Source organism: Mus caroli, chromosome 1 (genome assembly GCF_900094665.2).
Source record: "Mus caroli chromosome 1, CAROLI_EIJ_v1.1, whole genome shotgun sequence".
NCBI classification, from domain to species: domain Eukaryota; kingdom Metazoa; phylum Chordata; class Mammalia; order Rodentia; family Muridae; genus Mus; species Mus caroli.
This window is the reverse complement of record NC_034570.1, coordinates 160,889,053-160,915,963: the sequence shown is the minus strand read 5'-3', so window position 1 is coordinate 160,915,963 and position 26,911 is coordinate 160,889,053. Positions and strand designations below refer to the sequence as shown.

The 26,911-nt window shown below is 48.1% G+C and overlaps 1 protein-coding gene across 1 annotated transcript in view; it reads right to left on the bottom strand.

The window, feature by feature from the left end:
• The window catches only part of Olfml2b (olfactomedin like 2B), a 39,158-nt gene extending 19,288 nt beyond the window's left edge, over positions 1 to 19,870 (bottom strand). The window contains exons 1-4 of the mRNA XM_021161521.1: positions 19,309 to 19,870; positions 16,427 to 16,690; positions 14,564 to 14,671; positions 1,821 to 1,997 (exon numbers count right to left, since the gene is read on the bottom strand). Of these exons, the coding sequence (XP_021017180.1) occupies positions 1,821 to 1,997; positions 14,564 to 14,671; positions 16,427 to 16,690; positions 19,309 to 19,482 (723 nt within the window). The 5' untranslated portion in view covers positions 19,483 to 19,870. The remainder of the gene's footprint in view (positions 1 to 1,820; positions 1,998 to 14,563; positions 14,672 to 16,426; positions 16,691 to 19,308) is intronic.
• Positions 19,871 to 26,911: the final 7,041 nt, after the last annotated feature.

Sequence of the window (26,911 nt, the reverse complement as noted above, 5' to 3'; positions counted from 1 at the left end):
GGTTTCTCTGTGTAGCCCTGGCTGTCCTGGAACTCATTTTGTAGACCAGGCTGGCCTTGAACTCAGAAATTCACCTGCCTCTGCCTCCCAAGTGCTGGGATTAAAGGCGTGTGCCACCACCGCCCGGCTGCTTTTGACTTCTTGGGGAAGTCCACACACCATACTCTTCCAGTGCCTGCTGTCTCAGAGTCCCCATGTGTCTTCAGAACACATGTACTTGAAAGTCCCCAAGCCCCCCAGGTATGCCCCCTTAGCCCCACTATAATAAGTTTCTTTACCCAAGAGTTCTGAGCCTGTAAGCCGGCAATGGAATTTGGTGTATAGAGTGCTTATCTTGCCCAAAGTCCTGGGTTTAGTCCCTAGCACCGCATAGACCAGGCATGATAGTACACACTTGTAGTTGCAGCACCTGAGACTCTAAGGCAGGAGAATCAGTAGTTCAAGGCCATCTTTGGCTACACAGCCAGTTTGAAGTTAGTTTAGGAGAGATGACACCCATCAACTAACCAAACATCAAGAGTTCTGAGCCTACACACAAAGCCTTCCATCCTCTCTACCCAAATTTACGATAACCCAGGCAACAGAGTCCCACAAAGCAATGTGACCTGCTATAATTTGGATCTTAAGTCTATTTATTGAAGGCTTGGTGTCTAGTTCATGGTGCTATGAGGTAGTGCAAGCTTTAAGACATGGGGCTTAGTGGGAGAAGTTAGGTCATAGGGCCCTGGCCTCTTCTTCTCTTCCTTTGCTTTGCTATGCCCTGGGGTGACTGGTAGAGCTTTACCACATACTCCCCACCCAAAGCAATGACAGTGAACTGAAACTTCTGAAATCAAGGCCTTTGACCATTCCTCTTTTTTAGTTGATTATCCTCAGGTAATTTGTTATAGTAGCAGAAAGCTGAGAAACACACTTCGCAACCTTTTACATATCATAGCACACAAAGAACCAGCTCAATCTCTAACCTAGGCTCTGCCCAACACATACCCATCATCATCATCATCATCGCCACATAGGCCTGTCTGTCCTGGAATTCACTATGTAAACCACGCTGGCCTCAAACTCACACAGATCTAATTGCCTCTGCCTCCCAAGTGCTGGGATTAAAGATGTGTACTAGAGATCCCGCTGCAAGTCCAGCTAGTAATTTTTAGGAGAAAGTCACGAAATGAAGAGATATTTTCATGCAAGCAGGTCTTGTGGCATGACTCAACACTATATTAGCCATCTTGTACAGGGCTAGCTTTGTGGTAGGGACACAAGTCGGTGGGAGGAACAGGGGTTGGAATGTTCTGCCTCTACTTTCCAGCGGATCCAGGCTCTGTACCCATCTGTAAGATGGGGATACTGACCTCTGTCTGGCCTGCTTTCCAGAACTGCAGTCATAACCAGACAGTGAGAAAGGTGACTAACGAGGCCCTTATAAGTAGGGGGACCATATCATTTACGATCTGCAAGCTAAGGCATTTCCAAGAGAGAGAAAAATGTGGTGTTCATAACGACGCTAGGAGAGATGCAAACATAGATGGTCCCATGTATGTCCTACAAGAGATGCTCAAGAGAGCAGCATGGGATATCGTGAGAACAGTACCAAAGCTCAGAAGACCCAGATTTGAGTACCAATTTCCACCCTTACTCACTGAACTTCCCTGGCTGTCCATGTTGGGTGAAGCTGGGCCAAGCCCTACCCATCACACCTATAGGGGTGTTACACAGAACTGAGACCCTGACCTTGGAAGGACTCAGCCCCGAGGAGCGCTTCCTCAAGCTGATCTCACTCTTCCAGGCCCAGGAGATACCCTGGCAAGATGGGGCCGTACCTCTGGGTGGGCGTAGGCTGCCGCCGCATCCCTCTGCAGGGCTGAGCGGATGTCTGGCATGCTCTCTAGGGTGTTGTCAGAGCAGTTCTCCTTGCCTAGCTTGTTCAGCTCCGTTCGGATTTCTTCCACGTCCTCTTTGATTTGCTCATTCTCCTTGGTGAGGTTCTTAGAGACTTCCTGAGGAGAAAAGAGTTTTTGAAAAGGGGAATGTTAAAATGTTTTGAAGACAGACAATAGGTAACTAGCAACCTCGAGATAGTCAGAGGCAGGGTGGCTTGGAGCATGGAGATTTGCAGCCATGGAAATGGGTCAGAGAATGGAGATAAGACATGGGGATGAGCTCAGAGTGGGTGATGTATAGACATGGGGATGGCTCAGAGGATGGAGCCAAGAAAAGATCAAGGCCCATACATGTGCCTAGCCCTGTCCTGGTAACCAGTGACAGGCGCCCAAGCAGCGTTTCCAGACACTCAACTGCTAGAAATACCCAGACTATCATAGCTCCCCTACTAATACCACTGGCATGGCCAGGGCACCCAGTTCTTTTTTGGTTCTTTGTGTACAGTGTTCCTGCCAAGTGATGAAGAACGATGCCAGCGATTCCATTCACTTGCTCAAGTGAATCAGGCATCCCATGTATGAAAGAAGGGCGCTGGGGTGATTTTAAAGAACCACACTTACTTTGCTTGTCTATAGGCACCAACCACTCCCCCTGCCTCTTTGGATCACTCACATAGAAGATGAACAGGCTGACCTCAAGCTTTCCTATCTGTGCATAAGGACGGCTGCCATGTTGGTGGGTGCCAGCACACTACCCCTGGTTCACACCAGGAAGAGTCAAAGCTGCATCTTGGTCAGCTGGCACAGAGGGGACAGGAGACACTCCAAATGCCCCTGGAGTCCTTGTCTTGGGGCTGGCTGTTGTCACTGAGGAGAGACACTGCTAAAGAGTCTCTACATGTTGGACACGACAGTCAGAACATCCATGCAAGAGGAATGTGAGGGCTGGTCAGATGGCTCAGTGGTTAAGAGCACTGATCACTCTTCCAGAAATTCTGAGTTCAAATCCCAGCAAACACATGGTGGCTCATAACCATCTATAATGGGATATGATGCACTCTTCTCTTATGTCTGAAAACAGTTACAGTGTACTCATTTAAATATAATAAATACACCTTCAAAATCTTTAAAAAAATAAGAAGGAAAGAAAGAAAGGGGAATATGGAAGGCAAGGTGGGAGGGCAGAACTGCAGAAGGTGGGCGTAGGTAGGATGTGAGTCACAGAGATTCCCTCTGTCCTGTGGTTAATTTTAAAGAGAGTGACTCCATAGAGCCCCAGTGTTGTTCAACTGCGGTTCTACACTAAGGGTTCCATGGGTATCTAAAATGTTCTACCGGGGCTTTTGCAGAGAACCCGAGTTCCGTTCCCAGCACCCACACTGGGCTACTCTGTATTCTGTATTATTCTGAAGCTCTCAACTCCCTGTAGCTACAACTCCATGGGGAGCTGTCGCCTCTGACCATCTTTGGGTTCCTTCATCCACGTCTACACACCCACACACAGACACACTGACACACACATAATTAAAAATAATAGAAGTAAAACCCTTTAAAATGTTGTTGTAGAGATAACAACATAACTCAACAACAACAACAACAAAAACTTGCTTGCTGATGACCTGGGTTCAATTCCGGGATATGGTGGAGGCAGAAAACCAACCACGGTTCCGTTGTCCTCTGACCTCCACATGCATGTTGAGACATGTGCACACAGGTGGGAGTGTGTGACAGTACCTGTGCATGCCCTCATGCATAAATAAGAAAGAAAGAAAGAAAGAATTTTTAAAGACAATGTTGAGGATGTAGCTCAATGGTTATAGAAGCCTTTTCTATCTTTCAAAAAGCCCCGGGTTCCATCCTTAGCTCTGAAAATAAATACAAACAAGTGTTCTGTGTAACCAGTACTGGTGGCCTAGGCCTATATTCCCAGCTCCACAGAACGCTGCAACAGCAAAAAGAACAGGGACTCCACAGGAGACCGACAGAGTCGGCTAACCTGGACCCTTGGGGCTCCCAGGGGCTGAACCACCAAAGAGTGAACATGGGCTGGACCTAGTTCCTCTGCACATATGCAGCAGATGAGCAACTTGGTCTTCATGTGGGTCCCCCAAACAACTGGAGCAGGGGCTGTCCTTAAGCCTATTGCCTGCCTGCCTGCCTGCCTATGGATCCAGAGCCCCTAAATGGACAGCCTTATCTGGGCCTCAGTGGGAGAGAATGTGCCTAATCCCACAGGGAATCAATGTGCCATGGGAGGGGGAGGTGTTTGACACCCAGAGGGGAACTTTCCCTTCTCAAAAGAGAAAGGGAAGAGAGAATGGAGGGGAGGGACTTGTGTGAGGGGGTACTGGGACGAGAGGAAGAGCTGATATTGGGTTGTAAAGGGAATAAATAAATAAATTTAATAATAATAATAATAAAAAGAAGGCTGCAACAAAATACGACAAGCTTGAAGCTAGCCTGGGATACTGAGCAGGCTCAAGGCTAGCCTAGGATACAGAGTAGGCTAAAGGCCAGCCTTGGCAAGTTACTGTCAAAATAAAAGACACTGAGCTGAGGATGCAGCCCAGAGTAGAGCACTTGCCTAGTGTGTGTGAGGCCCTCAGTTCAATACCCAGTTCCACAAGCACGTGCATGCAAAGTCAATGACAGTTAGACGTCGGATGTGCTCACCCTCGGGCAGTTTCTGAAGTTGGTAAGGTTAGTAGAGAAAGAAACCAAGCAAAAGAGAAGACATATTGTTCTCCACCTTTTACCAGACATGGGGCGTGCAAAAGCTCAGACATTTCCAGGCACAGCCCTGAAGCCTGGTAATGGTGCTACTAATGTCCTAGAAGGGAGCCTGGTGGCTCAGAGCCAAGGTGATGTTCGTATATCCAAGAAGACGGTGACACCCAGACACCGTGGCTCCAGGGCTCCTATGAGGGCCGCCCAGGGAGCCCAGTAGATTCTTGTTACATTTTCCAGGCTCCAAAATGGTCAGCACAGCATCCTAGAGCCATCCCATCTTGAGCCCTCAAACGGCTCACCGTGTTCTCTGGCGCTTAGCCCAAGCCAGACTCTCTGAATTGCACAGCGTCAGCTATGGCTGCTACAGTCTGTGAGAAAGGGTCTCGTGTGGAGAACTCACCCTGAGTGAGTGTGTGTGGTCTCTCCTGACAAGCTTTTGGAGCCGCAGTGGTTGAAACCATAGGTAAGGAGGAGAGTGCTCAGCTCATGCCTCTCTGCTGCTATCCCCAGCTCTGTGATCTTAGGCAAGTCATTTAAACTCTACCCATATCCATTTCCCATCAATAAAAAGTTGACATTACTGGCCCATTCCCTGTGCATGATTATAAAGATTGAATTTGATACATCTGATTGCATAAGGAAAATACTAGGTCGTTACTGTTCGTAGCATCACCGTTGGAACGGACATTCAGGCCTAACCTTTCATACTAGAGAGGCTGCTGAGGCCTACAGTAAGGATGGGATTTGGTAACTGTCATTTTAAAACACTGGCAGAGGGCTAGTAGGACGGCCTGAGAGCAAAGATAGTTGTTTCAAAAGCCCGGAGACATAAGTTCAATTCTCAGAGCCCACAGAAAGTGGGAAGGAGAGAAACAACACCACGAAGTTGTCTTCTACATGCGTGCTGAGGCATACATACACTTATGACACACACTCACAAGAATAATAAATAGCCGGGCAGTGGTGGCGCATGCCTTTAATCCCAGCACTTGAGAGGCAGAGGCAGGCTGATTTCTGAGTTCGAGGCCAGCCTGGTCTACAAAGTGAGTTCCAGGACAGCCAGGGCTATACAGAGAAACCCTGTCTCGAAATAATAATAATAATAATAATAATAATAATAATAATAATAATAATAAAAAGTGGCAGGGCTGACTCATCACCAGCCTGCTGGCCATTGCTCCTGAAGCTCACTTACTGTCCCACTCAAGGTACCCAACCAGTCCAGCCAGCCCTCAGCAGTACCAAGTGCTTTAAAGATGCCAGAGCAGCCTTACAGTTTGCTTTCAGGTGTACAAAAGGCCTTACAGTCATGCATCAGCTGAGCAAATCAGGATGCTGGGCTCTCACAGATCCTCACCACTCCAAGTATGGACAAGAGACCACCAGCACGCTTGTCAAAAATGCAAACTCCCCAGGCCCTTCCCAGACCTGCAGAATAACAACCTGCATTTCCCCAAGATCTCCAGGTGTGCTGGGTCCGTCTGGGAGTTTGAGGAGTGAATATTGCTTTAAAAAGAAGCTGCAGGTAGCTCTTAGAAGGAGTGAACAAGAAGTGGGGACCGAGCTGTTTGTATCAGCCAAGGTCATCCTGGGTGAGCGGAAAGGTTCCTGTCCTGGTCTCTGGAATCCATAATAACCAGCATAGAGCAGCTTCTCCTGCCGCGGCTTCTTATCCTGAGACAGAGAACAAAGCCGGACAGTGCAGAGACAGCTGTGTGATGTCTTTGTTAGTGCAGGGATGCTGAGGAGGGCCGTGTGAGGCGGCTTAGTGAGCAAGACCGGTGCTCAACCCACCCTGGGGAAGATCACCTTCAGTGAGAGGAAAGTAAGCAACAGGCCAAACAAGGAGCAAGCATGACCAGAGAACAGAACTGGGCAGACACAATGTAACATTACAGAGGCCAGTACTGACCCCCACCGAGGGCTGGGACAACACTCCCAGGGTGCGTTGTGTTCTCAGCCCCAGAACTCCACCCAAACTGTTACTCTCTTGGAGTGCTCAGGCTGGTGGGACATGTGGGCTTGAGTCTCTTCATTATGTGAAAGGCAGCCCCCCCTGGTTTCTGACACCCCTGAGCGTGGGCTTCAGCGCAATACTCTCTGGGCGGTCACAGCAGCCCACAGGTGCAACTCCTCCCTCCTGCCCACCGGGGTCTCAGGGGTTTGCTGCCCACTGATTTATAGACTTCAATCTCCTTTCTGATTTCAGCAAGGCTATTATTTGGGATTTCCACAGAGGAGGGTTTGAGGCAGGCCAGCTCTGAAAACCCAGAGGTGCTGTATAGTGAATTTCCCTCGTGGGAACAGCAAAGCCTGGTGGCCGCCTGAATAAACATTAGGCTGGAGGTGGCATCACCCCTCCCACTGCCATCAGCCTGTTGGGCTGAGCCAGCTGATGTCCCCAGGGCAGGAGCAGCAGCAGCCCCTTTGTGGCTACCTCCACTCAGACACCTCCCAGGCATGGCTGCTGGCCCTCCCTAAGGCTCTGCCTTCCTCACACCAAGGGCCTTTTGTGGGGCATTTCTTGGAGGTGTGGGGTGTGGCATTTACCCACTCCGAGTGCTTAGGATCCTACCCTGGCAAATAAGTGAACTGCATGATCTCATTCCTTGAGCTCTTCCCCTCTGGGACAGCTGTGACCATGACATTTACGATGTACATAACTTGCCTCACGGAGAGTGCATTGAAGACAGAGAAGGATGCCTATCTGGCTTAAGCCAGCATACTACATGGTCCCTGCCAAGGATCCTGGCACCATTAAGTGGAGGGTGGGGAGGGAATTGAAAGAGCAGGCACCCCAGAGGGCTGGAACAGAAGGCTGATCACAATTAAAGATCTGGACGCTTGGCTATGAGTCCCTAGACTAGGCAGAGCTAGGGAACTGGGGAGAGTTCAATGAAGAAGTGCCACATGCTAGAGAGACATGCAGTTAGGCATGGCAGACCATCAGCTAAGCCCATGCGATCAAATGGGTAAAGGTACCAGTGCTAGCTGTGGCTAGAGGTACAAAGAGCAGAGGAAGAGAGCGTGTGAGTTGGGCAGAGTCCCTAGGCAATGCAGAAACAACACATAGTTGGAACTGGGCTCAGCCTGGGTGTTCCTGAGCACACAGCTCAGTAGCTGGTCAGCAAACACTCTGCTGAGGTGTAGAAGCCAAAGCACCCAAGTCCGCACACTGGGGGGCGCATGGGGAAAGAGTGTCCTTGGGGTGCAAATTCTATCCTGAACTTTCATAGCTATTGGACGAGGGTGGACATGGTAGGTAGAGACAGAAGGTACCATTGATGCCTTGCTTAGGGCAAAACTGTTAGAATCAGGGAGAAAGGCGGCAGAGCTCTGGCATCTCTCTATGGCCTTGTCTTTCTAACCAGAACCAAGTAGAGGATGCAGGGAGAACGGCTCTGGAGTTCCCAGCCAGGCTATGTAACTAAGCAGCCAATGATACCTCTCCAGGCCATCTGGAGGAAGAATGAAGGCATCCACCGCACCCAGGCTTGCTACAGAAAACAGACTAAGGGTTGTGTGTGGCTTAGCGCTTAGGGTGAATCAGGCCTGGAGATGTATAGGTGATGCTGAATGGCCCTTACAGTCATAGAAGCAGATGTGCAGATGTGAAAGGAAAGAACTATGGTTGGTATGGCTGAGGCAGGCAGGAAAGAAAGGATCCTGGGATACATAAGATGCTTGGCAGAAGCAGCTGGGCCAAACATGTAGGCCAAACGTTGCTCCCAAGTCATGCAGCAGGCTACCTGGAAGATATAGCTAGGTGCACACCAGGCTCGAATACTGATAATAGCAAGCTTGAAGTGGTCTTGCAACAGTATTGTACACATGTGTTGGGGTGAATGGGGTCTACTGTCTCCTCCCCTTCTAAGCCCTCGGGGTTACAACCCAGAGCAGATGGCCAGAGACAGCCACCCCAGCTGACAGCTGTCTCCCAGCTCTTACCGAGGGAGCTGGAGTGAGTGGGAAGAGCAGCTGGGAGCAGCTGATGCTCCTGATGGCAGGACAGAGAGGCTGTAGCCCAGTCCCTCTGACCACAGCTGGTGGAGCAGGCAGACACGGTAAGGGAGCCACCAGCTGCTGCTCAAAATCCTCCCCCAACTAAACAGCTGCTGAGCATCCTGCGTGTATCAGGTGCTGCTGGGCCAGGACTGGAGAACAAAGGACACAACTACCCAGCTGCCCTCAGGAGACCCCAAACTTGGAAAGGGAGTCAGACCAGATAAGTCCTATATCCCCAGAGATGAGTTTCCATGTTAGTCGGAAGCCTCAGACACCCCCAAACCAAGCCATATGCTCCTTTATGTCCTGGCAGCTATGGGCTGTTCTTAAGCCAACAGATGGAAGGCTGACTCCTATACCTTTAGCCAAGAAGTAAGGCTTGCATTCCACAGTAGCAAATTAGATTTGAAGCATATACAACCCCAGGAGAGGTGATTTGTTGGCTTGAACTCATATTAAGATGTAAATTGAATTAAGGAAAGCTGAAATGTATATTGAAAACATCACTGACCCTCTGCCTCTGCCGAGTGTACTCTGCCGGAGACGCGATGGACCTTCCTCTCCAAAGACACACTTAAGGAAGCCACAAGGGAGAAAAGACTACAGAGATCCCTTCTGAAGAGGCGGTTTTGATCGGGAGAGTGAGCACTTGGGATGTTTTGATGGATGGGAGCCAAGGTGAGAGGGTCACTTGGAAAGCAACGGTTTCCCCTAACTCACTGCCAGCTTTGCACAGGTGAAAATTACATTTTCCTATTCGTTAGTGCAAATACATAGCCCCCGAGTAAGGAATGTTCCTCTGATGTTGCCTTCTGAGCCAGAAACACAGAAGCCAACAGAGTTTCAGATTTGGGGGAGAACGGCATCAATGCCTGAGCAAGGGTATCCTAGGGAGAGGGCTAATTCTGCACCTGGAAAACCCATCCGAGACTTTTAACCTTCCTCGGAGGCAATAGTATCTGGAGAAAATGCTCCCCAATGTCGTGCCCCCCACCAAATGCTCATCTGTGCACAGGGTCAAAGGAAAAGCCACATACCAGGAGGGGCAGAGCTCAGCAACAGAAATTGTGCTTCGAAAACACGTAGGCACGCATGTATTTGGTTTTGTTCCTTTGCTGTTGTTTGAGATGGTGTCTTAGGTTAGCTAGGCTGGCCTTGGACTCTCTATAGCAATATTGAATACGTGAATCACCTCACCACCAGCACCTAGAGGCTGGGATTACAAGTGAGCGCAGCTTGCTTGCATCATGTGTCTTACAGGTATGGGAGATGCAACCACACATATAGAAATGTATATACACAATGATAGACAGGCATATTTAAATACTTATACAAAAGCATGTATCTGTGTCCTGCGTTTGGAGGGGGGACTCCACAAAGATTTGCATATTTTATGCAAAACTCACCCCATAGAGCCTCCCCAAGAGAGCTCCCCTCCACTATGTCCTCTGCCTGTGAATACATCTGATCCTGGGAGCAGTATGCTGCACTCGATGCCACAGCCCATGCTTCAAATCCTGAGCCTTCAAAACCCACTTTCAGGCTTAGGCAGCCTGTAAGTCTCTGTAAGTGTCCTTGGTTCACCTGTAGCTCAGGATGAAAATCTTTTCTTACACTGAGTCAGTGCCACCCAGGTCTGTATGGAATGGGCGGGGTTTCTTGTTGTCTTTGGAAGCTATAGGTTTCCCTCCTGAACTTCTGATTCGCATCTCTCCTGGTATATATGTTCTGTGTCTGGCTACCTTTCAAATCCAACTCCCCCATCACTGTCTCTGAATTCTCCTCCCCTCCCCAGCCATTGGCAGAAGCGGGGCAGCTTGAGCCTGCCATGTTGAAGATGTTTGGCTGTTTCTTCTTGGTGGACTGGTTTCAGAAGCAGGGTGCATGTTTCAGGCCTCCCCAGAGTGACTAGGAAAGGTGTTTGGGGCTCAGATTTTGGAACTTAACAAAATGGTTTCACTCCAGTATAACCCCCTTCCTCAAATAGAAAGCCTGACATTTTCAAGTGCTGGTGAAGGTTCATATCTGCTTGAGGCAGGATAAACTTGTACTCACTTGAGAAGACTGTTTGACAACATTCCCTTCAAGTCTGAGACAGCAGTTCTCAACCTTTGGGTCACAACCGCTTGGGTTGCATATTCGTCTCGGATATTGGCATTATGATTCGTAACAGTAGCAAAATTACAGTTATGACGTAGCAATGAAATATCTTATGGTTGTGGGGTCACCACAACCCAAGGAACTGTATTAAAGGTTCACAGTATTAGGAAGGTTGAGAAGCACTGGTCTAAGCTAACTAATGAGCCATTCACTCCATTACTTGTCCTATGTAATAAAAACTGCAAGCAAGCATGTGCCAGGTTACATGCACAAGGCTATTCATACACAGTGGTGCTCCTGGGCTATTCTGAATCTGGAAATAAATCGCATGTGTACCATCACCAAATGGATAGAAAAATGCATTATATCTATATAGTAAAACAGTACACAGGAATAAAACTGGGTGGATCATAAGACACAAAAGCAACAGTTAAATGTTAACAAATGTGAAGTTGAATGATAGCAGCTCAGCACATACACGTTCGTGAAGACACACGTGTTCTGTAGGATTCTATGTACTCCAAGTTCAAACGTAGATGAAACTATCATACGTTAGGACTCATCCTTAGAGAAGAAACCTATACAGAAAAGCAAGGAGGGGACTGAGAGGTGGATCCGTGGCTAAGAGCACTGACTGCTCTTGCAGAGGACAGGGTTTCAGTTTCCAGCAACCACATTGTGGCTCCCAACCATCTGTAACTCTAGTTCAAGGGGATCTGATGCCCTCTTCTGACTTCTCTCCGTAAAACCAGGCAGGCATGCGGTACATATGCACTCATGAAGGCAAACACTCAAACACATAAAAAATGGAATAAATAAATCTTTAAAAGAACATTTTTTTAAAGGAGAAAGAACACAAGGAAGATGATATCAAGCGTCCCTGGGGGCAAGCCTGGGAAGGCGCAGGGGGTTGTGGGTGTGTGCTGACATCACCGTGTCTTCAGCTGGGTGGTGGGTCCTCAGAAGTTCTCATTATAGTGAGCTAGCTGTCAAGCTGTACGTTCACTGTGCATTTGCCTAAGCATGTATTTGTTTTCCTTCACTTAAAATAAAAGGTTAAACTCGGCCCCCAGGCAGCGCTGCCAGGGAGGATTTTACTGAGAGTGGGGAGGCTCTGAACCAGGGTTCACTTCTCTCTTCTTCCTTCCTCTTTCATCTGCAAATGAGATTTCCATGCCTACAGTCTCCTCTATGCCCAAGACAGATGTGCACACGTGTGCCCACTTGCACAGCCAAGCAGCCACCTTACTCTGAGAAGACGTCCCCTCCAACCTGACCTCTTTTAGTCTTATCTGACTTCCAGACAGATCCCCTTGGGACTCGAGAATCTGCAAGGAGTGGGATCAGAATGGTACTTCCATTCCTCCCACAGAGCCGGCCAGGCTGGAGAGAGAGAGTGTTTTTTCCATTTACCCAACATTCTGCCTTTTCAATTACTGCGTAGCCCAGACAGACAGGCTACACAAGCCCGATTCCACTTCAATCTAAGATACAGTGCTTCACGTCATGGGTCAAAAGACTCCTGTCAGCACAGTGACCCATCGCCTGAGATTGTCTGGTTTAGGGAAGGCTCCACAGAGCTGGATCACCATGCATATGGGTTACAGCCACAGTCCTGCCTAGAAACTCCCTTGGATAAACTATTGTTTTTAAACTCTGGTTAGGAAAAACTGATGCCTACAGGGCTGACAACAAGGATTCGAAGGAACTTCTGAGATTGATTAGAAAGAGCCCTGGACCAGACCCAGAAGGGCCTGAACCAGAACCCAGCCCTGGGCTTCTTTTTTTCTTGATTTCAGGCAAGCCATGGAATTTCCTGAGGGTTCACATCCTGCCCAACTCACAGAAACAAATCACTAAATGTATATGGAATGTTTAAAAAAAAACCCTGCAAAATGCTGTGTAAATATAGGGATTATTATTATAAAAGTCCAGCGCTGGCTACTAAACAGGCAAGGTTTGAAAAGAGATATATACTCTTGTCACTATGACGATTGAGACAAGACCCCAGAGTGACTCAGTGCCACCCTGCTGGGGCATTGTACTGCACCAGACTCCTCCCACTTCTAACCTTGTCCAGAGGAGGGTCTGCAGCAGCAGAATGGGCTTGGCTGTTCTGCAGAGTCCATCCCACTGGCCGCCTCTGAGGCTGGGTGTCTGACCTTGGCCTCTAGTGTCCTCTCACAAAGCTATCTTTCCCAAGCTGTGCTTGCTAGAAGGAATGGAAACTATGTGGCTGTCAAGGTCAAATAAAAGTAGAAGAGGTGGCCGTCAACTGGTTTTCTTAAAGCGACATCCCATATTTGGGCAGTTCTAGGGGACTCTGGGAACAGGGTGCTTCCAAGCTCTGGATTCTGGTCGGATCTCTTCAGAACCAACCCATCTGGGAGAATAAGGAAGCAGTTACCATAGGGAGGGTGCTGCCTCGGCATGGATTCTGTTTTGAGGGAGATGGTAATGAGCAATCTGTCTCAACATTCTAGCTACCACAGACCTGCCTCTCCAGACAGTCCCTCTGGTGAGAGAGGGCAGAGTAGAGGGGGTGATGCAGTCTGTGTGTGGCTGCCTCACTCTGTCTGCAGACCCAGGTTGCAGACCTTGGACCCTCCATAGCACACTTGGCATGGAAGAGTCTAAACTTACAAGTGGTGGCAAGAGAACCTGAGTTAACTTTTTGGGAGTGTGTTTTGAGACAAGTCTTGCTATGGAGTTCAAGCCTGCTTTGAATCCTCCTGCCTCTGCTTCCCAAGTGATGCCCCATTACAGGCATGGGCTACCATGACTGGCTTTTGGGAAATTAAAAATCTCTATCTCTTCCTCCCNCCCCCACCACTGCTCCTGTGTGTGTGTGTGTGTGTAGTGGTGGTGGTGGGGGGGGCGGGTCCCAGGGATTAAACTCAGATAAAGAGGCAGGTATCAAGCACCTTTAACCAACTAAGCTATCTCAAAGTCTCACAGGCCTCTCTGGGAATACCTTTTCAGAGTGAAGGGAATGTGAGCTAGCTAATGATGAATGCTGTGGCTCGTCTTCTCTGGCCCAGTATTCCTAGCAGTGCATTGTGGGAATGTTTATCTTCATCTCTCTTTGGTCCTAATCCAGATGCTGCATTTAATTTAATGAGTCTTGAAGTCATTCCACTATGGCCAGTGTGCCTTTTGTCCCCTGGACAACCATACAAAGTGGGCAGGATATCATGAGTGGGGTGGGGTATAGCTTCTTAGTAGTGGCAGACAGTCTACCTCGCTCTGCTAACCCTGAGTCTGCTGTTCTTTTTGCATAAATTAGAGATCCTTCCTTTCTCATATCTATCCATCATTCAGAAAAGAACCTCAGATTTGCCATGATAGAACCCTCAAAACCTATGCATTCCATGAGGAATATCGATCTGCTTGTGGTCATTGCATTATTAAATCTATCACTTAAAGCAATGGTTCTCAGCCTGTGGTTGAAACCTCTTTGGGGGTTGGTGTCAAACAACCCTTTCACAGGGGTCACATATCAGATATCCTAGCTATCAGATATTTATATTATGATTCATAATAGTAGTGAAATTACAGTTATGAAGTAGCAATAAAAATAATTTTGTGGTTGGGAGTCAACCTGAGGAACTGTGTTAATGGGTCACAGTGTTAGGAAGGCTGAGAACCACTGACTTCGAGTAACACTCCAAAAGTGATGTTATAGGTTTGTGCTTGAAGCAGCAACTGTTTGGGCACAAGAGCTAGATGCCAGTCAATAGCACCAGCCCATGGACTTTTTCCAGTAGGGCTGAATAAGGAACAGTAAAGTATTATATCCTTTGGGGGCTCGATTGCAAGAGAGATAGCAAGACTGGACTCTTCCTTACCTCCTCCAGTTTATCCACTCGCCCCACGAGTTTAGTGGTAACTGAATGCAGCTTTAGGAGGTCCAGGCCGTAGAAAGCACCTTCCAACATGTCTATAATTGTAGACAGCTAAGAAGCAAGAACAGAGGGTTAGTTAGTTCAGGGTTAGGGCCAACAGAGCCCCAGGGAGGAAGTTTCCTTTTAGATGTCCATGTCAGAGGCCCTACAGGGAATCTACTAGCCAGGAATTGAGAGGTGCCCTCAGAAGCACATCTGTGTAGGGAAGGACTTAGACAGGCCCCAGCTGGGATATGTATTCTGCCTTCAAAATAAGACAATTAGATGACCTTCCATGAACATATGAACAAGTGAACCAGAGGTCTAGCTACTTTCATGGGCTATCAGTGTCCGTTACAAAACAGGTCAGCCTTTCTTACCAAACTCTAAGCTTCTTGAGGGCCTTTTCACCCCTGTTCTCTCAAGATCTGTATCAGACCCATAATACTCAGCATAGCAGCCAAAAATGTTAACCCCTGGGGGCATCCTTCTGAAACCCTTAACTTTATCCTGGACTAAAGGCCCCGAAAGGCTCCCGAAGTTTTCTCAGTACAAAAAAAAAACCCTAAACTGATCCTGGAATAGAACCAGCCCAGTGGCCCATGTCTGAGGCAGTTACCTGCCTCAGGGCATGTAGCCTTCTTGTCTCTTCCAAATACTACCTTTCTCTGATAGTCTAGGCTCTGGCAGCATCCAGGGCTGGCAGAGTTCAGACTAAAGAGTAGACAAGATGCAGAAAAGAGCCTTTCTACCAAAGACCTGAGCCTGGAAGATGCTGGGCAATGTCTTTGTCATTTCTGCTTTCCATCTACCTCCTTGCTTCCACCACCTTCACTTCCAAGTGAAAAACTCCACACAGAAACACTGAACATTCAGAAAGTCTCCTTTCACCCCAGGGATCCCACAACTGATTAATATGATGTTTCTGATTCCTAAGTAGAAAGTTTGCCTGGTGTGGTCCTAGGAATCTCCCAGATTCCAACCTTTGAGCTGAACAACTCTGGCTCTAGGTTCAGAAAGTAGCTCTACAGAGCTACCACCTTGAGTCACGTGGCCAAACCTGGGCCATCTCTTGTCCTGTTGAACACTTCTCTGTTTAAAGAGCAATCAATGACTGTCACTGTGTGTACCAGCAGAAGCCATAGCTATCTCCCCTTATCTACTCAGTAAGTGCCATCCATCAGTTTTCTCAGACCCTCCAGGGCCCTCCACATTGTATTCAAGGAGGCTGAGCTCAGAGAAGTGAAGGAGGGTCACTCAACTTTGACTGGCACACAAATCAGTCTGAGGGTCCCACACTGCAAGGGAAAAAGGAAGAGCAGGAGTGGCTGAAGCCCTCAGCTGGCCATGGGGCTGCCCACAGAGGTCTAAATTTCCCCCACACTGCAGAACACTAGCTCAGGAGCAGTGTGAAGACCTGACCAGAACAGGTCATTCCAGTGATGGTGCCAGGACCAGAGGGCTCGTCCATTGCACTTTGAGTCTTACAGCTTCTATGTACATGGGAGACTGACAGAGAATTGTGACAGTGATTTTCCTGGAGAACACTGAGTTATTTTAGCCAGATGGTCCTGGCAGCTCCTCCTAGGCCTGGCCTCTCTGGTTCCTCTGGCATAGGGCATAAATTGCTCCCCCCCAACCCCGACAACCAGTCTCTCACTGACTCCAACTGAAAGTTTGTTAAATCAGCCTCATATCCACACTGAAGACTCCAGGGGCCAGGCCTGACCCTCTTCATAGGCTTTCCACACCCAGCTGTGAGTCTGTAGTTTCCTAGGTCCCGGAGGTACCCTCTCACCCCACGAACCGCCTCATACCAGCTCCTACCTTCAAATCTCGGCTGTCAGCCTCCCGAAGCTTCTGGAGCCTGAAGTCTCCCTCACAGGGATTGACGGCAGACGGAGGAGCAACACAAGCACATTTACAGGATGAGCCCGAGGTGATGGTTTCCACAGTGTAGAAGTCTTCCTTCCTGGAAGCCCCCTGGTTGATCCTCTGGCAGGCATCTCGGCCCAGCGGTCTCACCACACACTTGCACTGACAGTCAGAGCCCTCAGACACAGCCTTGACCTTGTCATAGTCTCCCAACAGCTAGACACAAACACACAAAGAGAGAGAGAGAGAGAGAGAGAGAGAGAGAGAGAGAGACTGAGCTGGAGGTATGCAAACGTGTGTTCCTCAAGGACGTGGTCATGTCATTTTGCCAAATGTGTTGCCCTAGCCAGAGACTGCATTCAGCCCTGAGCTGTGGAGAGAACAAGTCATCGATCATAATTCGCTGACACAGACATTTTCTCGAACACACTCAGGGTTCTTCTTGCATGAACCCTGAGTTCTTCTGCAACCTGAGGGTTGCAGGGTTCTTCTTGCCTTGAAAAGATGTGTATTTCACAGCAGGGCCTTAACCTTTTAGCATTAAAAGAAGAAAAAAAAAACCAAAACAAACAAACAACAACAAAACCCAAACCTCATTCTTTCAATAGCCCTGCCCCTCAGCTCCAATCCAGGTTTATATTAGAAATAGAGACAGAGTTCAAAGAGGGATCAGAAAACTGGTCTTTGTGAGGACTACGGGCTTCATTCATTCATTCATTCATTCATGACTTACAGAGCACCTCCTCACACCAGTACAAAGTACACTGAGTGGTAGTGATGGCCAGGCAAAGAGCCTGTTCCCATGGAGACCACTGTAAATAAGCTACCCAGACTAGTCAATGCTTCAAGCCCCTGAAGAGCTGAGATAACACTTGTGCTAGGAGCTGAGGCTCTATCCTGGATCTAGGGAAGACCTCTTGGAGGAGGTGGTATTTGATGTGAACCTTCAAGGATGGATTAGATTGACAGAAAGAGCTGGTAGAGGCAGAAAGAAAACAGGTCCAGGAGTTGGTAACTGTTTACATAGTCTAAGAGTTCCTTTGGCTCCTGAACCAAAACCCCAGGCCAAAACCAGAACAAAACTAGCTGTGCTTGCTGCTTCTACAATGTTAAACATTTCCTTCTGGGTACACGCTCCTCCCAGGCTCCCTATTCGGGCTCTCTACTGTTCCTACCCTGGGAGAAAAGGCCCCTCACCCTCACCCTGTCAGCCCCATCAACTCATCCCCAAAGCTAAGGCTCCCATCCTAACCAGGCAGAGGGGTTCCTTGGTTGACTAATGATGGCAGCGGGTGGGTAGGCTCGGAGCCTGCAAATGTTCCTTGCTGTCTGCGGGAAGAAGGCATGTAATGTTTTCCTTGAGACGGTTGGGTTTCTGCTAAAGCTAATGTTTGCTTTAGGATTGTTGTGAAATATAGACTCCACCAGTGGAAGCAGAGGTGTAGGTAGCTTGGGGTGACGTAAGCAGCCAGTCTCCCCACGTTGATAGTAAATCGTTCCCGTCTCCTTTCTGAAACTGCCTAGATTCCTATGCAGTCCTCCTTAGAGAACCCTGGATGGGTGGGTTCCTTCCCTTCAGGGGGCTCCGGTTTCAGGCAAGCTTTTGTTTATGGTTTTCCAGAGTCCCAGTGGGAGGGATTTGAAGTCTTTTCGATTTAAGGGTCAGTATGAGGTTATGGGTGGGCATAGGGCATATGTTAGCATAATTATTAAAAGAAGAAACCAGCGTTTGATCAACCCCAAAGTAGGGCTGACAGCTCTCTCTACGGAGAGAGAAGACCCAGACTGAGGGCCTGGAGGAGGTACAGGCAAGGCACTCAGCATCCTTTCTCGGACAGTATCCATCCCGAGGACCAAGGAGACGCCCACTGTACATCAGCATGCCAGCTTTGGGAAGCAGGAGTGCCACATAAGTATGAGAAGCGTCCCTTTCAGCTCTGAGAAGCAGGCTGGAGCATGCTGGAAGCCAGGCTCTCCCTCTTTCCCTTTTAGCTTCTGCTCTTCATCTCTGAGAGGGCTGGTAATCAGGGTGTTCTGAGGACTGAGTTAGTTCATAAACGGACACGCTACAGCACGCATCACCATCCTGGGTCGCTTGGCCCCCTCTGGGAATCAGCCACAACTGTGTGGCTCGGCACTGACACTCCACTCCAGGTACACCAGGTCTTAACATAAACCCCTCTGTTTTGGAGTCCCCCTCATAAGCATCACACACTCTGTCTTCACCAAGTGCTTCTGTCCGAGTGTCTCCTCTGAGGTCATAAACCATCTTCCATGGCTTATACCTATACCATCTGCCTCCTTTCCAACCTGTCCTCCTGTTTACACATTCCAATTCTGACAGGCAGTCTCATAGGCAAGAGGGACTTTTCACAGCCATTACATCACACACACACACACACACACACACACACACACACACACACACACCTTTCTTCTCAATGGTATCTTCCTTTCCTCTCCTTTCTCCTGACTTGGTAAGCCTGAAACACTCCACAGTTGTGACCCATGCCCTTACTTTTTAACACAATACTTTAACACAACCCAACAAAACTAAAGTCAGGGCGGTAGAATCTCCACACTTAGTGCAGGTAAGAGGGACCAGAAGTTCAAGGCTAGCCTCAGCTATAAAGTGAGCTGGAAGCCAGCCTGGTCTACGAGAAAGCCTGTCCAAAACCAAACAACCAATATAGTGTGATAAACTAAAAGTAAACATCCATTTCACTAAAAATACAGAGAAAAATAGCTGCTCATAAATCCTTCATCCAGGACCAGCCTCAGGTCCTTGAGGTCCCCCAAGGCAAGAGGGGTGGGCACGAGATTCCTCATCCTACCTGAGATAAAACGTTCTCCTGGTTGTCCGCCTCGTTTTGCAGAATGTCATCTTCCGTGGGCTCCACTGTTTGCACATCGGGGGGCTCGCTTGTCCCTGTGGGAGGTGTAGTGGACCCCCAGACCTGTGCCACCACCAGAGCAAAGCAGAGAACCAATGACAGGGGATAGGCCATGAGAGATGCACAGTAGGGACTTTAGTCCCTACAGAGACCACCTTGGGTCGGGGGTCTCAGCAAAGACAGGCTGGAAGGCACCTTCACTGGAGTCCGGAAGAGTAGCTGCTCGGAGAACCGTCTAACGTCTAAAGCTGGGTGTGGCTGAGTGGAGCAGGACTGTGCTCCCCAGAGACCCTGAACATCTCCTCCCAGACCCCAGCAGCTTAGACTGCAGAGAGGTCACAAGAAAGAGGTGACTGAGGGAGCAGAGGAGGGCGCCGGCTCGACGAGGGCAAGCCGCAGCAGTGTGAGCTCAGGTGGAAAGGCTAGCGCCGGGAAACTCGGGACACACGGAGACTGGGCGCAAGACGGACAGCGACCACAGCGCAGGAGGCAAGGGAGGACTGCTGGCCCAGGGCGCCGCGGGGCTGGCGCGGAGGAAGGGCGGAGCCTCTATTGTGCCGGGGCAGAAAGATGCAGCCAGTGACGGCCCGGAGGAGGAGGACCGGGAAGCGCACAGACTTGGGCGCTGCGCCCGGGGACCCCGCCTCCTCCCGGGTTCGGCCACTGCGCTTAAGCGGGCGCGGGCCGGCGTGGGAAGGGCGCTGCTGGCCTTGCATTTGATTGTAGATGCTCATCCGAGAGGGACTTCGTGTGCCTTTTCTTCACGCCCGAGCTCCGGCGGAGCCCTGACTTGCTCCCTGGACTGCAACCGGGACAGCGGAGAAACACGATCTCTTCTCTTGAAGTGTTTTGTTGTTGTTGTTGTTGTTTTCCAGAACTTGACTCCATCCGGAGTACGGGAAGCTTTGAACTTACGAACAATTGTAATCTTCATGTCTGCTACAACCTTAGAACCTGATAATACCTCCACCCAGAGGTTGCATCTTGAATCTCTGACAGAATGTGGCGGGAGTTGGATACATTTTTAAAATATGGAGAGTGGCTACAGGTCTCTGCTGTCTCTGCTGTTCTGCTTGTCCTGGTGACTTCCCAGAATCAAACGCCTACCACAGGGAATGTCTCTTGCAATCTCCGTGGTTTGGGACGGATGGACAGGCCTCTCTATCTGGCCAGATAATCTCTAAAGGGTTTATACATGCAATGGTGTGGTCCTTTTTTGGGCTCTTTAATTAGTGATCCTGAATATGCCTACTATGAAGATTAACAATGTGTCACTTTCGGAAAGAGCATTATGTCTTCTGGGACAATTGCCACTCTGAAATACTCAGCAGAGTCAGGTCAATTCTGAGGGTCTCTAGCCGAGCTGAGCATGGCAGGCATGGCTCTGGCAGGCCTTGCCTTCTCCTAGCCCATCTTCCTTGTTAAAAAACCATTCCATTACATTCCTAAAGCCAGCCACCAAGATCTGGTCCCCCTTTTGGCCACTTCCTGCCCCCTGAGGCTATTAAGAGCCCCTCCCTTTGGCTGCCCCAATTAATCTGTACAATCAAAATTAAACCCCTCATCTAAGCAGGGGGCTTCCCCCTTTACCTTTTATAAACTGTCATTTGCCTATGTGCCACATCTGCCTCCTCTCTATCCAGAGGCAGTCCTTTGTCCCTCCGGGGCAGAGATCTCGTCTGCTTCTCCTTTGTTACTTTCCCCTTCTCCTTCATTCTCTATCACCTGACTTGTATTCCCTGCCCTTTGTTCCTTTGGGGCAAATAAATCTCCTTTGGGCTGAGAACTTGGTCTTGGGATGTCTTGTGCTGGATGCATATCAATCCCTTCAAATGCAAAGACCTAAAAGATATTCTACCCCCTAGAGAAAACCGAATACTTTGTTCCTAATGCTAAGCAAAGAGGTTGGGATAATGAAAGTAATAAATCAAGCAGAAGCAGACTCCAGCTTAGATATGATAGTTGATAGAAGTGTAATGTTACCATTTATTATTACTAATATTATCATCTCTTGATAGGGATACAACTCAGAGTCTCCAGGAGCCTAGACAAGCTTTCTGACACTGAGCCACTCCCTTGAACCTAATAATAACAATAATTACTATTTTCTTAAAAAGAGAAAAGTTTGTGGAGAGAAATCCAAGTCTTTAGGTGCAGGAATGCTACACATATACCTTTCTACGAACACTATCAAATCTTGTATGAAACTAGGTGGTGGTGGGGTGGTTAATACTATATACATATATACATATATAGTAATATATATATGTATACATATATACATATATAGTAATACTATATATGTGGTAATACTATATATGTAGTTAAAAAATGTTGAGGGGCTGGAGAGATGGCTCAGCGGTTAAGAGCACTGATTGCTCTTCCAGAGGTCCTGAGTTCAATTTCCAGCAACCACATGGTGGCTCACGACCATCTGTATGAGATCCAATGCCCTCTGCTGGTGTGTCTGAAGACAGCAACAATGTACTCACATACATACAATAAATAAGTCTTTTAAAAAAATGCTAAGGGCTGTCTAAGCCAAAAGTGATGGTTAGGCAGCTAGGTGTTTCAAAGAGAAGATAAGATGCCCTTGCAATAGGGGAACATGAACAGGGAAGTGCTACAAAGAAGCATGGGGACACCCCTGCCCCAAGCAGCATAGGACAAATGCAGCATAGCTTAAAGAAGCAAGTCATGGTCATGTCTAGTAGAAGGCCAGTAAGGATCATGGGGAGTAAGACTGAAGATAACTACCACGGTGAGGAAGTTTCGACAGGTAGTAGATAAATCGAGATGCAGGGAAGAGCTGGATGCATTTCTGGGCAGACAGCAGCTTTAATACTCATATTCCCATCTCAGATTGTAATTATCTGTCAAGAAAGCCTTCCCTGACTCCAGCTCCTGGGTGATTCCTCTGTGGTGTGCTCCTCCAGGACTGGTTGTTGGGGATTTATATCTGCCATGCCTGTCTTGCCCTCTGTCACATGGCCGGGACTGGGCTGATTTTGTCCACTGCCACATCCTCAGAGTTCCCTTAGAGCCTAGAGCGCTGCTTTAGTTACTTTCCTATTTCTGTGACAAAACTCCATGATCAAGGAAACTTATAAAAGAAAGCATTTACCTGGGACTCACTGTTCCAGAGGGCAGTAGAGTCCATGACCATCACAGAAGGGAGCATAGCAGGCCTGGTGCTGGAGCAGCAGCTAAGAGCTTACATCCTGGTCTGCAGGCAGAGAGAGAAACTGGACCTGGCATAGGCTTTTGAAACCTCCAAACCCACTCCTAATGACATGCCACCTTCTCCAATAAGGCCACACCTTCTAATCCTTCCCAAACAGTTCCACCAACTTTGGACCAGGCACTTCAATACTTGAGCTCGTGGTGGTGGTGGTGGTGGTGGTGATGGGGGCGAGCATTCTCATTCAAACCACCACAAGTACAGTAGCCACTCTGTGAATAGTGTTTGAGTGAATGGGAGCTACAAGCAGTCCAACTGGATGTAGTATTCATTATCTTCATCAACAGCATCTTTGTATCCACTAGGGTGCATTTGACTGGAAAACCAAAGACTCCTAATAGCAACAACCTCATCAAATATACGTCCCCCACCCCCACCCCAACAACAATAGAAGTCAGCTATTAAGCTGCTCAGTCAAAAAGCCAAATTCTTTTCATTGTGTACTCTATGTATTGGCATGTTGGTCTAATCATAACTGATTTGAGCTTGATTTGACTACCCATAGCCAAACACTCATTTTCTTTGTTTCCTCTTCAGCTACAGGTAACCAAGAGAAAAACAAATTTGCAATGAGTTTCTGGAAGATGTATCAGATTCCTGATGAGAGAGCATTGGGAAAGTGAAGCTTTCTGATGTCACCCCTCCCTCTTCTCTTTGAATATGGTGGTGGTCCTTGGAGCTGCAACAGCTGCCCTTGAAGCCACATGTCTCTTCTGTTTCTCATCTGGAATAGAGAGCTCTTTAAAAGTATCTTTTAAATGTTCAGCCCTATGGCCCTAGATAGAATATGGCTAAGTGGGTTCCCACCAGAGGGAAACGCATTTCTTTCCCTTATTGATACGAAGTAACGCTTTCTAAAGCACCCCATTCCCAGGCCAGCTCTCCGATCTCCCTCTATTTTCCTCGCTTTCTCAGACCTCGTGGTTTCCCAGATGCTTCAGTACTCTGGGTTTTGTTTTAATTTTTCTCTCTCCCTAGAAAGGCCTCAGTTTGAAGATAGGGCAGAACATAGAGAAACCAGTTTTTATCTTTCTAAACTCAGACCTTTTTTAAAAAGTTTAATTTTGTTCTATTTTGGTTTCGAATTTGAAACTCTGTAGCCCAGGCTAGCCCAGAACCATTCTGGCCTGGACCCCATGGCAGTCTTTCTGCAGCAGCCTCTGCATGCAAGGGTGGCTGGTGTGGTTCACCACTCTTGCACTTTGGCACAGATCTCTCATTCATGCAGCAGCAACCACCTCAGCCCTTGGCAAGCACATTTCACATTGATTTATTTTTTTTTAATGTAGTTTTGTTTTTCCTATGTGAGTTTTAAGTGGGTTTCCTCTATTCTCTCCACTTCGGTGATTTTTTTTTTCTTTTCTTTTTTTCTTTTTTCTTTTTTTAGCTCAAGTATGAGCTTTTACATTTTTAATCACCGAAAAACATGATGGGTTTTGTCCATCTTTTTGATCCTGGTTGCTTGCTTGTTGTTTGTTTTTGTTTTTTTAACCTTTGTTCTAACTGTGGGTGAGTTTCAAATTCAACAAATGCCCATTCAGTGTGTGTGTGTGGGGGGTGGGGGTAGGGGGTAATTTTAGAGTCCTGCACCCATAGTAAGAAAAGTCTCCCCTCAATTTTTCTTCCTTCCCTTCCTCCTCCCCTCCCCCCTCTTTCCCTCCCTCTGTCTTCTCTTATTGGATCCTGGGCCTCCCTCTGGCTAGGCTTGTGCTCCACCACTAAGCTACTTTTACTAAATACCCTTTCCTTACTGGTATTTGAGCCAGCAGTCAGAGATGGCCAATACCACATCTACAGGCATTTCCCAGGCATCCTTTGGGATGTATCTTTCAGAGATCTATATCCCACGGCAGAGTATATCCCACAGCATCCTTCTACATGCTGATCTGGCACCCTGATCTGAAGATACCAGGTTAGGCTTCGTTTGGCTTTTGAAGAGCAAGAGTTACCTACTGTAGACTCCCTAAATCCCTCACTAAGAGCCTGTTGATTCCATGTCCCTGCCCTCAGCATGGTAGTATAAAGTAAATACCGCCCTCCATGCCTAAGCAGTGAAGTCACCAAGAGACCGCATGATGGCAACTCAGCACAAGTGCTAAGCCCGTGCCAGGTATCAAGTGATGTTCAGTCCCAGAGTTGGTGACATCATTTCCTCTTACAAATGCGGAAATGGATTTGGAGTGGGACACACTGTGAAATGTTCAACGGGGTCTCTGAAGCCCTAAGTGTGTGTGTGCCACTGGAGCTCCCAGAGACCTGGGACCCTTCCCAGTTTTGCCTGCCAGCACATTGCTAGATGCTAGGGATTGCCCTGCTACCTCAACCATCACCCCCTCCCCAGCCGAGTTTGCTTCTGGCAGGAGCATCTGTTTTCCAGTTTACCCAGAAGCCCCCTGGCTTTCCTCTGAAATGTCTGTCTGTTGCCAACCAAGGCTTCATTTGCCAGGTGGGGCTGGTGGCTAAAAATGACCTGCCACCTCTGTGTGTAATTTAGAAAAAACACCTGCCCCACACTAGCAGAATCAAAGAGCAGAGCAAAGTCCCATGAGCAACATCATTCTGCCATCTCCCTTCACTGGCTGGCTAAGAGTCGGAGCCAGGCCAGGGAACTCCAATAAATGCTGGGGAGGGACGAAGGAGAGCACAGACGAAAATGAAGTCTTTCTTCTCCATTCGCTCTGCGTTGCTCTTTGTTCTGCCCTTGATCTGTGTTCTCTCTCCTTCTATTTGGCTCAACTCGATTCCTGAGTATATATGATGGACCAGGTGCTCTGACTCGCTGAGCATAGCACATGAGGATGCGCACAACATGGCCTCGGACTTCAGGATTATGAGACTAGGGGCCGGGAAAATGGCTCGGAAGATAAGTGCGTCCTGCATAAGCAAAAGGACCAGAGTTTAGATCCTGTCACTCACACAAAAAGCTGGCATAGTGGTGTGTGCCTGTAACTCCAACACTGGATGGCAGAGGATCTGGGGGCTTGCTGGTCAACCAAGCTAGCCAATGAGTGAGCTCCGAGTCCAGAGAAGGACCCTGTCTCAAAGTATGGAGACCAAGTTGATAGTGGAGGAAACACCCAATATCAATGCCTGGTCTCCATAAACATGGGTGCGCACACACAGATTATTCACATGGGATCCTAGGAACAGACACAAAAGAATTTTTTTTTTCACCAAAGTTTTTGTGTTTGTTTTGGTTTTTTTGTTTGTTTGTTTCTTTCTTTCTTTTTTAAAAGTCAAATATGTGTTTCTTCTCTTGATTTCCCCAGTTTTAAAGGATAATTTATATTTCTTTACTATGCCAACCCTGGAGACTTCTCTTTTTATTAAACCAAGTTTTATATAGCAAAATGTAGATTTTAAGCCAATCAAAGTAAAATTGCCATGTGCCTATCAAGTAGGAATTATGTTTTCAATAAAGACAGGCTGTTTAGGTTCTGGATTCTGAGCCAAAATATGTTGCTGGAATTTCTATTTTCTCACATTCTCCATGTATTCCACAAAAGGACATTATTCCTCCATACCCCCTGAGACTCGGTCAACATGCCCAGATGCATATTATCTTTGACAGCCTCCCCCTCCCACCTTGGTGAATCTGTCCCCAGCTCAATGTCTCTCCACCCTTCTGGGCAGCTCTGATTTCATAGAGACTCTAGAGCCAGGTTCTGCTTTGTTGGTGATCTTGGGGAACTTAGCTCAGAGATTCAACTCAAAGACTTCACAGTGAGGTTTGAGGCAAAGCCTTGTGAAAGCAGGTGTGCTGGCCAGGTTGCTCGGTAGCCCGACTGCCTGGGGTAGCCCAACTGCCTGGGCTGAATAAAGAGACAAAATCCAGCTAAGCATTCATTTACCAGTTCCTGGTTCCTGGCGGTGGGTGCCCTCACACTCTGGCCACTAGGACTTTCCCATTACTGTGGACTATAACCTTCACCTGTGAACCAAAATAAGATTGTTCTCCTTTAGTTGGATTTAATCAAGCGGTTGTCACAGTAACAGGACAATTGATAGAGTTGCTACAGTGCTCCAAGGCACATGGGGTAAAGGCTTGGTCCCAGCCTGTGGCACTATTAGGGATTGGGGATCGGTACAACCTTTAAGAGTTGGACCTATATCTGGGCCCTTGGATGGATCACAGGACCCCCAATGGAGGAGCTAGAGAAAGTACCCAAGGAGCTAAAGGGAACTGCAACCCCATAGGTGGAACATTATTATGAACTAACCAGTACCCCAGAGCTCTTGACTCTAGCTGCATTTGTATCAAAAGATGGCCTAGTCGGCCATCACTGGAAAGAGAGGCCCATT